At 44.5% G+C, this 14778-nt stretch overlaps 1 protein-coding gene across 3 annotated transcripts; it reads right to left on the minus strand.

Moving 5' to 3' along the window:
* Positions 1-1063: 1063 nt before the first annotated feature.
* Positions 1064-11569, minus strand: LOC138243398 (E3 ubiquitin-protein ligase TRIM39-like). 3 transcript variants are annotated; one of them, XM_069198963.1, is made up of 8 exons: positions 10889-11569; positions 8871-8966; positions 8492-8725; positions 8204-8363; positions 7237-7296; positions 5879-5911; positions 5579-5605; positions 1065-2559 (listed from the first exon to the last, which is right to left on the minus strand). In XM_069198963.1, exons 1-8 carry the CDS (start codon positions 11477-11479, stop codon positions 2012-2014), a joined length of 1749 nt encoding a protein of 582 aa, XP_069055064.1. In that variant the 5' UTR covers positions 11480-11569; the 3' UTR covers positions 1065-2011. The 3 variants fall into 3 exon arrangements, with proteins under 3 accessions (XP_069055066.1, XP_069055065.1, XP_069055064.1); XM_069198965.1 differs by lacking the exon at positions 7237-7296 and having other exon boundaries at positions 1064-2559; XM_069198964.1 differs by lacking the exon at positions 5579-5605 and having other exon boundaries at positions 1064-2559.
* Positions 11570-14778: the final 3209 nt, after the last annotated feature.

The raw sequence follows: 14778 nt of genomic DNA on the forward strand, positions 1-14778 counted from the left end.
CCACCAAACAGATGTAAAATCTTGGGTTCAGTTTAGTGTTTTGGGCTTTCATATGAAGGTAAACAGAGCTTTCACTGGGCTATTATATCAATTTATTGGGAACTAAACATCTTACAAACTACAACTCCCATAAACACCCTTAGCCACTGTAGGAAAACCGTAGCCGTGGGATGCCAAATATGTAATGTTAGTGGCTCTCTGAAGGCACCAGTTCTGTAGGGTTTGGGCATTTACTGAGACAATTATTAATTGTAGCAGTAAATCACAAAGTTGATTCTTTTGATGGCTTTAGAATCCAACCATGCGACATAACTCAAACAACGCGCACACACAGGTACTAATACACGAGGATACATTTATTAATACATAGAATATGCATATAAACCTAACAGATCTTATCGAGAGAGTTATCAGAATACAAAAGGTATATATTCAATCAGTTACAAAGAGTTACATATATCAAGAGGACATACGTTCAGTATATCATTCATTAAGACCGTTTCATAAATTAACTTGGTTACAACTTCTACATTAGATACTCAAACAAGTACATAACTCTTAGGAATTAAATTGATATCAACTGGTTTGGATAACAATTGAATTCTCGAGCTGTAATGCATTGAAGTTGAATACTCATCCAATCTCTGGGGATTCAGATCTCCTGCGGGCACAAAGAAACAATTGCAGGCTTGTTGCTGTCCAATCCGCACTCTCTGGCTCCGTGCCAGGCTGTGCTGTGCGGCTTGCGACGGTGCGCTGCTGATGCTCACTGTTGGCTTTAACTAGCAAATTTTGTGCACAGGAGAAAAGATGACTGTGGGTCCCAGCAAGTCAGGAAGAGGACCGGTTCGTTCCTGATGAAGAGCTAGTTCTGAATAGTGATTCAGCTGTCCACAGTTCCGACCTGTTCACGAGGCCTGCTGCTGATTACTCTCTGGCAACCTCCACTCTAGACTCTTAGAACAAAGGAAAGTTCTGGCACTCAGACACACTGGCCGTTCCGTGGTTGTCCGGGCTGAGTCTCAGGATGGTCAGGAGGCGCGCTGCGAGAATGTCCTGCCCTTGGGAGCCTTCTGCTCCTGGGCCGTCCTGCCCTGGAATTCTCCTTTGAATTCCCTTTAGAACAGTCCACAGAATCCTCTCCAGAATCTTACTGAATCTCTCTGAAACTCCCCTTCTGAATCTTGTTGAATCTGAATCTCCCAGGCTCTCTGTGTTGCCTGTTTTTACCTGGAGGAACTTCAGCTCATTGATTGGCTGAAAGTTCCATGGGCATCAGAGTCCCACATGGGTTACTCAGCCCTACCAGTCCCTGATTGGTTGATCAAGGTGAGATATGAGTCACTTAGTCCTGACACTTAGTAATGCAGTCCAGATGTCCAACTGGCACTCCCTAGACAGATAGGCGCCAATGGATGACCATTGATCATGATAGCCAGGCTTAGCTAAGTGCATCCCCCTTTGGGAGCTGTCCCTTATCAGAGGAAACCTTAAATCACCCTGCACTAATGGTCTCTCTGTGGCTCCAAATGGGGCCTCATTTGGGAAGCTCAGAACACTTAATTCTTTCTTATTAATAAGCCTCGCCGCTACACCACTTTCTGATGGCATCACAGTGCCTATTCTGCCTGGCTGATGACGTCAGCTGGACTCCCAGTTCAGGCAGCTTTACAGTCACCGGCACGTGCAGGAGAGACTCACACAGGATTTCATTTTTAATTCATTTCAGTTTATTTTCTCAAAATTCGAAAAAAAAAAACACGAGAGGGTTTCCAGAGATATTTACAAGTCAGGAGTACAGCAGGCTGGTAGCGAGGAATATCTCCCTCTCTCGTATATGTTATTTTCCTGTTTTAATCTTTTACTGTAATATAACATGTTTAAACATGACACAACATCGACATCATCTAAAATTACTATTAGATTTTTGACATCATCTCACTACCCGCCGTTAAACCCATCTCCCAGTATGAGCAGTGGGACAGAGAGCTGGGAGAGAGTCAGCCTGTGTTCATGAGTCAGTGACTGGTTTAATCTCCACACTGACAGCAGGCAGCAGCTCAAGGTCTTTGTTACGATCCACAGTCCTGAAGACAGGATAGATCTTCTCTCCCTGAGTGAAGACCATGTCAGTGAAAGTATAGAGATGAGCTCTGGACTCCACTGTGTAAAAGGAGACCTTCCTCTCCTCAATATCCACACACACCCCCAGCTTTCTGGGCTGCAGACTGTGGGGAAGATGAGTCACAGGGTCAGTGAGAGCAGATAAAACAGAGAGGTAAGAGCTCAGACACCAGTAACCCTGCTGGGGAGAGAAGCTGAACCCCCCTTGCCTCTCTGCAGACTCTCTGGTCACTCCTATTGTCCACCAGTCGTTCACCTCCACCTCCCAGTAGTGTCTCCCTGAGGTGAAGGCCTCCCTGCTCACGACACAGGACCAGTGATCAAATCTGTGAGGATTGTCAGAGAGACTCTTCCCCTGTCCCTGTCTCACTCTCTTCCCATCCTCAGACAGGCTGAGAACACAGTGAGCTGTATCAGGGTCCAGAGTCACAGCAGCTGGGGAATAAAACAGCAAACATCACAACAGGCTCCTGCCGATTACATTCCAACTTAACTCCATTATACTGTGAAATGTCTTTATTTAGGAGTGCTGGGTCTTCAAAGGAGAAGTCTAATATACCTCAATCGTATATATATATGGTACTACAAAATATCGATGGCAACTAAAGAGAAAAGTGTAGCAGCTGGAGGGGACGTGGAAAGAGTACTGGAGATGCGCCTGTCTGTTAAAACGGTTTATTTCAAATCCCAGTTTAGCAGCTCGTTCATCTTCTCTAAGACCATTTTCCTGATGACGCAGAATAAAACAGTGCTGAATTCAAAGACGACTGTATAATGCCCGTTTTTACACAAAAACAATATAATTACAAAACCAAAATCTTGCTTAAATATAAGAAAACCTTCACACTTACTTTGAAAATGTGAAGAAATGTCCAAAGTATTCAATTTAAACCAGAAATAACACATCCAGAAACCCAGAGAGAAACAGAGGCGCAGCATTCAAGATGGCATTCAGGTGGGAGGTAACGTTTAGAGGCTGAGGAGTTGTTTTGAGTTTTTCATGACCTGAATGTTATTTTTTTGCTTTTTTTGACTACAGAAAAATAAGGACATTGTTGCAACAGTGAAGAGTATCTGTAAAAGGACCCTGCCGGACCAGGAGGGCATGATATCAGCCATCAACACTGTTCACAGGCTCGGGAGAGCTAACATGTCTGGGCAAGTGCGCCCTAGAATGATTATAATACAGTTCACCAAGAGGACGGTGAGGGATATGCTGTGGCCAGCGGCGAGGGGGAATGAGTATTTGAATGAGAACAAACTGAGATTTGCAGAGGACCTGTCCGCCCCAGACAGGAGCACCAGGAACCAGCTGTGGCCCAAGGTTGAAGCTGCCAGAAGAGAGGGGAGAAGAGCCTACTTTGTGGGAGCGAGGGCCTCTGTGGACAGGAAGGAGATTCGCTCCCAGTGACTGCTCAGGTAATGATTATGTTTGGTTTAATTTGTTATAGCAGTATATACTAATGTTTATTTAGTGTTAGTTTGGAATGTTGTAGTTATGTATTAAGGACTGTTATAGTTCTGGTTCTTGAAAAACTCAATAATTTAGACAATTTAAGAGTAAGTTATCTGCTTTTGTGTATGTATTTTTCATGAATGCCAGAGGTACTCGAAGTGTTTAAAAAGAAAAGTGTTTTTATTTGTTTTCTAAAAAAGTGAGTGCTGATTTTTATTTTATACAGGAAACGCATGCATGTTGAAACACTATTTAAATTCTATATATAATTGAGAAATAATAAAGCAAGGGAAACATGATATATGTAAAAAATACAATTTGATCACATAATTTACTTCATTACCTCTGGTGGTTAAATGTTTTTTTCTGTTGTGTTTTTTTTCTCTTGTACCTGTTTCTGATCCTCTGGTTGTAGTTGTATTTGTAAATTCTATTCGTTTAATAAAAAAAAAACTTTTGTGACTGTGGCGCTCATACTGACTTCAGACTGTTCGCGCTTAGCTGTCTGCCTCTCTGATAGGAGACACCAGCTGTCAATCAGTGAGCTCTGACCACTGAGAGACGGGGGGCGGGGCTTATACATGTTCATTGTGAATGGGGGTTTTGATCAATTCAATTCAAGAGGCTTTATTCGCATGACCAATGAACACTGACTTAATACTCTCCTGATATTTAATACTTAAATACAAACTCTTAATAATTAATAAAAACTCTCCTTCTATTGTCTGCTGGTCAGTCCAGTGAAGATCAAAGAGATTCTTCTCAGTTCTTATGTTTTTATTCCTGGAGAATAGAAAGGCTGTAAAAAAGAGCCTATCCAGTATAAATAATAGACATATATTGGGCACGGCCTGGAACAATAGGTATCAATAGGTATCTATATGTGCTATAATTTAAATAATCATTTTTGAAGAAATGAAATGTGTTTTTTCGGGGTGGCGGATATTTCTTCCTAGAGTGTGTACTGAGTAAGATATATATAAATCTGATGTTTCAGACTTGATGTCAAGATGGTTCCTTGAATTCAGACCCTGAACCAGGCCTGGACTTGCTATACTGTCCAAGATATTGCAAGATGTTCAGGCCACAAACACTCCAGGTGGAAATGACCTTTGAGGAGCTGGGGGTTAAAGAGGTTCAACATCCTGACTGTATCATGATTTTAAACACAAAAAGCAACAACATGAGCTGTTTAGCAATAACGTTTATCTGCCTGATAATGTTTATTATTCCCTCAGCCTGAACGTACTCTATATAGAAGCCCATCCTGCCTGTACTGTGTTTGTATGAACATCCTGATAACACAGTCAGAGGAAATAGGGAAACAGACGAAGAAAAGGTGATTTTATAAATATAAACTCTCATTTGTTTCTTCTTGCTGACCCATCAGCCTGGTTGACATGTGAAGAGAAGCAGCCATTTCTCAGACAAGAGAGAGGCCTACAGGCCCCAGAGGAGCCCCTGTACCAGAGTCCCACTGCTGCCTCTCACAAGAGGCTGTGTGTCTGTGAAACTTCAGGGGAAGAATACTGTCATTATACCATCCTTTTTTCCACAACCTTTAACAGTGTTTCTCCTTAGGATTTGAACAGCTTGTTATTATGAGACTGGCTCTGCTCCTGAATTCTCCTGATATTCCACAGTTTTTCCAGTCACTGGTTCTGCCACATTCAGTCTGTAGACCCTCATTCAGGAGTTAGCAGAGACCAGAGCACGTGGCCTTTGGGGAAAATGAGTTTTCTATACTGTCAGTCCTGGAGAGACTCATACTGGCCATTAGATTGAAACACAGGACGGAGATAGAAATTCCCACCATGAAACTTAGATTGATCTTCACAGCCCACATGTAGGATGTTACAGAAACATGAGATTGAAATACATCTCCTTCTGTTTACAGATCATATCACACTAAAGAGACCTTCTGGACTCAAGACCTCAATAACCTCAGACACTAGGGCTTAAAACAACACCTCTGTCTTCAAGAAGAGACAGACCTACCTGCAGCACTGCACAACCACTGCCATTCTGAAACACAGATATACAGACACTGTTAATCACAGTCTCACACTGGAACACAGAGACACAGATACTGTTAATCACAGTCACACACTGGGACACAGAGATACAGACACTGTTAATCACAGTCACACACTGGGACACAGAGATACAGACACTGTTAATCACAGACACACACTGGGACACAAAGATACAGACACTGTAATCACAGTCGCTCACTGGTAATAACACGTCAGTAAAGTCAGTACTGTCTGTCAGCAGAGTTTCACACAGTGTACATACGTGATTTAGGGATAGGAGCTCGCTTCACAGGATCTGCAGAGAGAGAGAGAGAGTAGATCTTTATTGTACTAAAGACTGTTATTGCTTCATACCTGTTATTATACCAGAGTTTATACTACAGTCTGCAGTCAGTTTATTTCAGGATCCCCGGTCTCCACTCCAGTGTGGATCAGAGTCAGTGAGGGTGAGCAGCAGTGGCTGTAAGACTGGAGTCTCACTCAATAAGACTGAGCAGCACAAGGCAATAAGACACACAGACACATCACAGGACACCCTGGAGTCCGGTGCTTGAGCCATTGAGAACGATAAGAAACACAGTCTGTCCACAGCAGTGAGCAGTGATTTCATAAAGAACCAGCAGTGATACTGAGAACTGATCAATGCTCAGTCAAATGCTTCTCATTGTTGTGTGATCTCTCACAGCATGAGTGACCTTTACCAACAGTGACCAGTAACATTGTCTGAGTGACCTGTTCCCACAGTAACCAGTATCACTGACTGAGTGACCTGTACCCACAGTGACCAGTATCACTGACTGAGATACAGAGATGTCCTGCTCACTGGACACACTGCCTGATCTCTGGACATCAGCTAGACAGTGAGAGGTGTCAATAATCCTGTCCAAGCTACTAGCCAGCAGACTGAGGACCATCCTGCCCCACATCATCAATAGCGACCAGACGTGTGGGGTGGAACAGCGATCCGTCAGCTGGAACCTCCAGCTCACGAAGCATAACGGAGGCATGTAGGATGAAGCTATTTAACTAGGTAGCCTGGTGGGGATTCTCCACGGAAAAGTGCACTGGACAGGACAGAGAGCTCTGTACAGGGACTGAAGAAAGCTCAGAAAACCTGTTCCTTAGTGCTCCTGTTGAGAAATGGACAATCGCAGTTTCAGAGCCAGGACTGCAGCCAGTGGTAACACCCAGGAGGCTTGGAGGGGCTCTTTTTGTGTGAACCAGCCTCACTGACCACTTGCGAAATGGAAAGTTTGATAATGAACAATCACTCTCTTAGAGACGATTTAAATTCTGTTGAAGTGTTGTTGTTATAATTGTATTTTTTGTAAGAAGTGTGCTGTACACATTGTTGTAATAAAGTGCATTTTCTTAAAAAATGACCCCCACTGGATTTTCTGTCTCTGTCCATCTGTGTGTTTCTTACACAGTGTGACTCTGATCCACACAGAGTGACTGTCTGCAAGCTTGACTTTCTGAATTCAGACGTGTATCAGCAAGTATCAGAGTGTGAACCAGTGTGTGTGTCAGAGTGTGTATCAGTTTTTGTATCACTGTTTCTGCTTTGTGTTTGAGCTCCAGGTATATTTCAAGGGGGAGCTGTTGTGAAAACAGACTCACAGTGTAAAAGCTCTGCTCTGGACCCGGGTTCTGGAGTCAGCAGACTATAGACTTCAGTAACTGGGGAGACACACAGAGAAATGTTTCATCAGGGCTGCAGTAACAGATTAACAGGAATAACAGAGCTATTCTGCTTCACTTGGGCTGTAGATCCTATTGTAACAGGACTGTTCTACTGTACTGGGACTGTAGCTCCTATTGTAACAGGACTGATCTACTGGACTGAGACTGTGCCCCCTATTCTCACGATTATAGTCCCCTTTCCTTAAGGGTGCTCCAGCCCTTTCACTTTAGACTTAATTGTGTGCACCTGATCCCTTTTCCCAGCCCACCTTAAAAGCCAGGCGCTGATGCTCATCCTGGCTCTGCATCTGGTTTCCGCACCGTGCGAGTCCGGGACCTGGAAGGGCCTGGTCCCGTTAAGGTTTTAATCTTTGTTCCTGTTCCCTGTCCGCCGGTTCCGACCCGGTTTCTGGTTTTAATTCTTTGTTTGGATGGATCACCTGCCAATGGTCTTATTCTTGTGTTTTGGATTGCCTCTATGGATTGTTTTTTGGATTGTTTGCCTCGGCCACACCTTCCCCGTGCACCAGCGCACTTTGGACACGCCCCCTGTTTTCAGCCCCGTATCCCTGCATGACGTTTTCCTAGTGTTTCCTACTTCTTCGGATTGTGTCGTCTGCATAAGGTCCGGAAAGAACTGTTCATTACACCTATGGTTCTACTATACAGGGACTGTCGCTCCTATTAAAACATTCCTGTTAAACTACATACAGCACAATATAACAATACAGTTACTGTCATAAAGATTTGTGAGACTAAAACTTTAAAGATATTTCACCTAGAATTTGAATCATTGACTGGTAAGCTGCTCTGATAAATACAATCACTGAACAGAAAATCCATTAACAATATAAGAGAAATTCATAGTCTATCCAGAAAGACATCAGTGTGTTTCACCACCAACCTGTCATGGAAATCTTTATTGATTCCTTCTTGCAGATGTCCTCCAGTCGTTCTTTCAGTCCAGAGACAGCTCTCCTCACTGCCTCAGGAGAGAAATCTGGACGGACAGGGATGCTGGGTGAGTGTCCATCTCCAGGAGGGACACAGACAGACTGGAAATTCTGAAGAGAAGAGAAGAGAAAGAGGAGTTTCCAGTCAAACACAACACACAATCCTTGGGAGAAGCCAGGAGCAGCTCTGTGTGAGAGACACCCTTCTGTACTGCAGAATCACAGAGCAGTGATGTTACCTGGAGGAAATGGATGTGATCCTCTGTGTGTGAGAGCTGGTTCAGCTCAGCATCTCTCCTCTTCAGCTCAGTGATCTCCTTCTCCAGTCGCTCTAGAAGTCCTTCAGCCTGACTCACAGCAGCCCTCTCTTGAGCTCTGATCAGCTCTGTAACCTCAGAGCGTGTTCTTTCAATGGAGCGGATCAGCTCAGTAAAGATCCTGTCAGTGTCCTGTACCGCTGTGTGTGCAGAGCTCTGAGGGAGGAGACACACAGTAGATTATTACACAGGAAAACTCTCAAACTACATTATGCAGTATGTTGTGTTTCCAAAGGGTACTGTCCAGTGTTCAGCTTTGGAAATGTGTGTCAGTATGTCCACTTCTCTGGTCAATACCCACTCCGAGTGACTCCACAGCCTGTGTCAGCTCCTGAAGCTCCTTCTCTCTCTTCTGTAGTCTCTGCTGGGTTTGTGTCTGTGTCACCCCTAGCTGGTTCTGTGAGAAACAGAGACATTCAGGGCATTTCTGCTGTAAGAGAATCACATCACAGAGATGCCCCTTAGAGTCACCCAGGACAATTGACACTCTGTATCTCTGATGTCTTATCCACACGAGCTTTGTTTCCTGGTCCTGTCTGACACACTCCTGTTTCGTGTCTAATCTACACCGGCAGCATGTGCAGCGCAGCAGACCACGAGTCTCCACCTCCTGCTCGACTTTTACTCCTCGCACCTGGGTCTGCACATCTGTATGTGAAGTGAAAACACAGAAATTATATCTGAAACACAATCTAGAGACTTCGCTTTTCATTCTTACAGCTCAATACTGTGTCCTAACTGCTCTCTGCTCCTCACAACAAGGGATTTCAGCAGTGCTGATGAGCCCAGTGGCTGCAAGTTTCAGGATGGCCCCGGGGCCAAGATGTATACCGTGTCCCGTGTTGAAGATATAAAGTCCAGCTTTAAATTGTTTCTGCCAAGGGCTATTGAAAGGACAGCCCTAGATGTGACAAACCTGGAGGGGAGACTTGTGCATAGCGATAGCTGGAGGGAGGTGGACTGAATAGACTCTCAAGCATACGTGGGTCTGTTGATTCTGTCTGGGGTATACAGATCAAGGAATGAGGCCACCACCAGCTTTTGGCATGCCGAGTCTGGTTGGGCCATATTTTAGGCTAATGTGTCAATCCTTTCATATTCTCTCAGGAGCCATTTGCTTTGACAAGCGGGACACAAGACCTGCCCGATGTCAACAAGACGAATTCGCTGCACTGGAGATGTCTGGGACAAGCGCCTGCCACTCATCTACAGTCTCGGCCTGGAAGTCACTGTGGATGAGCACCTGGTCCCCCTGAGAAGTCGCTGTTGTCATGACCACAAGTCATCAGAGATCGATCCACAAACCACAGACCAGTTCCAGCAGCAGACTAATCACAACAAGCACAACCGCCGCTGCATGTGTTAAACCATCACCACCCGCTGTACCGTTCTGCACTCAGCTCTATTTAAACCCTCTAAACTGGCTATTCACTGCGCGCTATTGACTTCTCTCCTAGCGAGCTCCTACCTCGCTCCTTTTCTGGAAACCTCTCTTGTACGACTACTTTCAGCTTTTTGAACTTACCTTTGCTCTTGACCATGAACTCGCCTGTCGATTCAGATTGGACACCTGTGTTGTTTCTGCCTCTACTCTCTCTCGTCATCATAGGATTCTACTAATTCATCACTTGAACTTGTTACAACTGTCCTTCCCAACAATACATGCCGAGTAAACCAGGCAAATATGGCATAAAGATCTGGGCTACCTCCCCAGCAGCTGCCCCCGACGGAAGAACAGACAGCTCTGTGTCCCAAGGGATGTAAAAACCAGCATCGTAAACCACAAAAACACGCCATCATTACCACCCGCTGCACTCATGTGCGTGAACACACGCACACACAAACACACATAAAAAAGGGACTGTTCATTTTATCTGAAAGGCTAGTTGAATTTGTGATGTTTGCAAAATAAAGTGTCATTTGAACACAATTTTTTACTCACTGTCTTTTCTTTGGAGATAAAATCATAAGGTCAGTTTTGACTGGAAACGTAACAGAAGTAAATATGTGGCAACTTGCAAAATTTGAAATGGTTTCAAAACTAGTATCTTGGCTAAATACATACCAGTCTTTGATAATCACTCAACATGTTTGGAGGAGGAGGAGGAGATAATAAACAACAGACAGAAGAACAGGAGACACTTCAGAGACACAACCAGTGTGGATCACAGCTGAGTACATGAGCAGGACTCACCAGTGGAGAGATATAGCATTACAGAAACAGTAAATACAGTCCAGAGATCAGTTAGAGCCCGAGATATCCTAAATATCAATTTTACATCTTGTACTAGAAAATAAATACAGACTCAAAGTCCTCACCTGTTTCTCAGTCCTTACTGCTGCAGCTGAGACAGTATCATGGTCTCTGTGTTCATCCATTACACAAGCATAACAAACACACTTCTGGTCAGTACGGCAATAGAACTCCAGCAGTTTGTGATGAGTGGAGCAGATCTTCTCCTGCGGTTGCCCTGTGGCATCAGCCAGCTTGTGTCTCTTCAATGGAACAGCTTCATAGTGAGGCTGGAGGTGAGTCTGACAGTAAGAGGCCAGACACACCAGACAGGATTTCACAGCTCCCCTCTTTCTCCCAGTGCAGACATCACACAGCACATCTCCAGGGCAAGCAGGACTGTGAGCAGGAGGAGGACCACTGAGTTCCTTCTTCTTCAGTTTCTCCACCACTTCAGCCAGGATGGTGTTTCTGTGAAGATCAGGTCTTGGGGTGAAGGTCTGTCTGCACTGGGGGCACCTGTAGATCCCAGTCTGATCTTCCTGATCCCAGCAGTTATTAATACAGCCCATACAGTAACTGTGTCCACAGAGCAGAGTCACTGGATCCTTCAGCAAATCCAGACACACTGAGCAACTGAACTGGTCCTGAGAAACTGAAATATTGCCTTCTGCCATTTTTCTGACAAGTAAAAACTGCACAGAGAGGAGCAGTAGAGACGGAGCTGCAGTGAGGCTGTTTCAAGTGAAACGAAACTGATCTCTGAGTTTCACTTCCTGGATCTGCACAGAGCTGCGGGGCTGTGAGTGCTAGGGGGTGTCGTTGTTAGGGGTGTGATTAAGATTATTAGGGGGAGTGGTTTAGAAACAGCTGTGATTTCTTTGGTGGTTGTTGTTTAAAAGAAGGAGGTGGTGTTGTAGGGGAGGTGACTTTTGGTGTCATTTTGGACTCAGGCTGACAGAGAGAAGTTTTTTATGATTTTTTAAGATGTCAGTAGCTGCTCATGTACAGAGATTAATGTGAAGTCAATCTAGTGGTTTGTGTTCCCAATAATTAAAACAATAAAATACTAACTCACTCACACAGCATGAGAAGATCAGACCCTGATGGGGACAGACAAGAGGAGGCCAGTTGGCCCATCCAGCTGTTGTAACAAACCCCTGATCTCTGTGTGAGATTGACAACATCCTGTGTGTCTGATTATTATTAGAAGCTAATTAATCTAACTATCCCATCTCATGTTACTCTGAAATGTTGTGGAACCTGTTTCACACTCCCACCACTGTTTGTGTAAAGTAGTAATCCTGTGCTGTGATGGAAACCCACTTTCTTGTCAACACCTCTGAGAAGTTAATCAGTCTGGATACAGTAAGTCCCTCCTGAATCTCCTACAGCTGAGATTCACTGGTGTTCAGTGTGACATTTTCAGAGGTTGTCTGGTCACAACCAACTAGAATCTCAAGGCTGTACTTCTGGAGGAAAGCCAGGATTTTGTCCTTAAGTCTTTTACAACAAAGGCATCCAAAAACACAAGCAAGCTCCCTCTTTTAAGAAGAAAAATACAATCAAAACTTCCTTCATCTTAACTGTGTCAAGACTGAAGTCATGCTTATTGGTACCCCCCATCAACTTCGTAAAGCCAGTCCTGTAACCCTGTCTGTAGATGGCTCTGTACTTGAGCTCCAATCAAAATTGAAAAACCTTGGGGTTATATTCGATTCTGGCTTAACATTCGACCCACATGTACAGCATACTGTCAAAACATCTTTTTTTCACCTTAGAAATATCGCAAGACTACGCCCTATGCTATCATTAACTGTGGCTGAAAAGCTGATCAACATATTTGTATTCTCTCGAATTGACTACTGCAATGCTCTGCTCCCTGGGGTATCTAAATCTACTCTGAACAAGCTGCAGTATGTCCAAAATTCAGCAGCCAGAATCCTGACCAGATCTAGTGCAAGTGTTCACATTACTCCTATCCTGGAGTCCTTGCACTGGCTTCCGGTCAAATTCCGCGTAGACTTTAAAATCCTCATGCTCACCTACAAGGCTTTACATGGCTTGGCACCTCAATACCTGTCTGAACTTTTATCGCCCTACTCCCCACCTCGCAACCTCCGCTCTTCAAATTCTGCCCTCCTTACTGTCCCCCAAGCCCGTCTACATTGTATGGGCGACAGGGCCTTCTCCTGCTATGCCCCCAAGCTCTGGAACTCTTTGCCCAAGGATATTAGAGAGTCACCTTCTCTAAACTCCTTCAAATCCAGACTCAAAACCCTCCTTTTCAGAAAAGCCTTTACTTAACTGGTTCCATTCTTCACCCCTCTGCTCTTCTTAATACCATCTTCCACGGTCTCCTCTATTGTTATTGTTGTATTGTTGTAATTATAATTGTGTCCTGTCTTGTGAAATTTTCTTATTTATTGTTGTAGTCTTCTTATTTATTGTTATTGTCATCCTGTAAAGCGCTTTGAGAAGCCACCTTTAAAGGCGCTATATAAAATAAAGTTTATTATTATTATTATTAATAAAATTGAATCTTTAATACAAACACCAAACTGCAGGATTACTCACTTTGTCCTTTTTAAGAGTCCAAGACAAGTCATCACAAAAACCAGACTTTCAAATCTCAGACAAAAGACCCCTGACTCCAGATGCAGGCACTTAAAACGTGCAGTATTTCTTCCTAATACAGTAAAGGTCGTGTGGTGTATTGCGGTATGCATTTAGCTGGCCAAAGATGATCAATAAGTGGCACTTGTGCTGCATTAGATGTTAGTGAAACGATTTTGTCATTTAATCTGTATCTCTACTGTGCATATGGAATATTAATGTGGAATTTACAATTTAAGGGAAATTTTGGTGGATGAAAATAAAAAGTATAACATAATATATACCTAATGTAATGCAAATTTCAGCAACAAGTAATCAGGAAACAATTTAACTTTACATTTTTATTATAAAAATCAATTTCACACATACTGTACTGTAGTGGCTCTAAAGCCATACAGTCTCATATGTAATATATAGACAGCATGGTGGACTGTGACGACATAGACAACATGGTGGACTGTGTCACTGACTACGACACAGACAGCATGGTGGACTGTGTCACTGACTACATTAACTTCTGCGTAGACAACACCATCCCCACCAAAGACGTACACTGCTTTTCCAATACCAAACCCTGGATCACCAGCAACCTGAAGGCTCTTCTGAATGACAAGAAGAGAGCCTTAAGGAGGTGGCGTCAAGGAAAAGGTCAAGCGTGTACAGAGGGAACTAAAGCAGAAGTTAAGAGAGAGCAAGGACGCCTACAGGAAGAAGGTGGAGGACAAGCTGCAAAGGAACAGGGTGAGAGATGTATGGAGCAGCATGAGAGAGATCACTGGCTTCAAACAGGCTGGCGGTGCAATGGAGGGGAACCTGGAGATGGCCAACAAGCCCTCTGTGGCTCAACACCCATCCCCCCACAGCCACACGCTCCCTAACCCTTCACAGCTGCGACTGCCCAACACCTCCTCCATCCCCCCACAATCATGGCCGCCTACAGCTACGACCCCCAACAGCTACTCACCCCCCAATCCCCCACAGCTGCCATTCCCCAACACCTCCACCATTAACACCTGCAGCACTGACAGTGCTATGAGCACCATCCCCCAGGCCAGGCTGACCATCACAGCTGACCAGGTAAAGAAGGAGCTGAAGAGGCTGCACCAGGGTAAGGCCACAGGACCAGACGACATCTGTCCCAGAGTTCTGAGGGCCTGTGCTGATCAGCTCAGCGGAGTGCTCCAGCGACTGTTCAACCTGAGCCTGCAATTGGAGAGAGTCCCTGTGCTCTGGAAGACATCATGCCTGGTCCCGGTACCAAAGAAAGGGCGCCCCTCTGTCCTCAACGACTACAGACCAGTTGCACTGACTTCTCACGTCATGAAGACACTGGAGAGGCTGGTCTTATCCCACCTGAGAC

This window comes from Lepisosteus oculatus, chromosome 14, assembly GCF_040954835.1.
Source record: "Lepisosteus oculatus isolate fLepOcu1 chromosome 14, fLepOcu1.hap2, whole genome shotgun sequence".
In the NCBI taxonomy this organism is placed as follows: domain Eukaryota; kingdom Metazoa; phylum Chordata; class Actinopteri; order Semionotiformes; family Lepisosteidae; genus Lepisosteus; species Lepisosteus oculatus.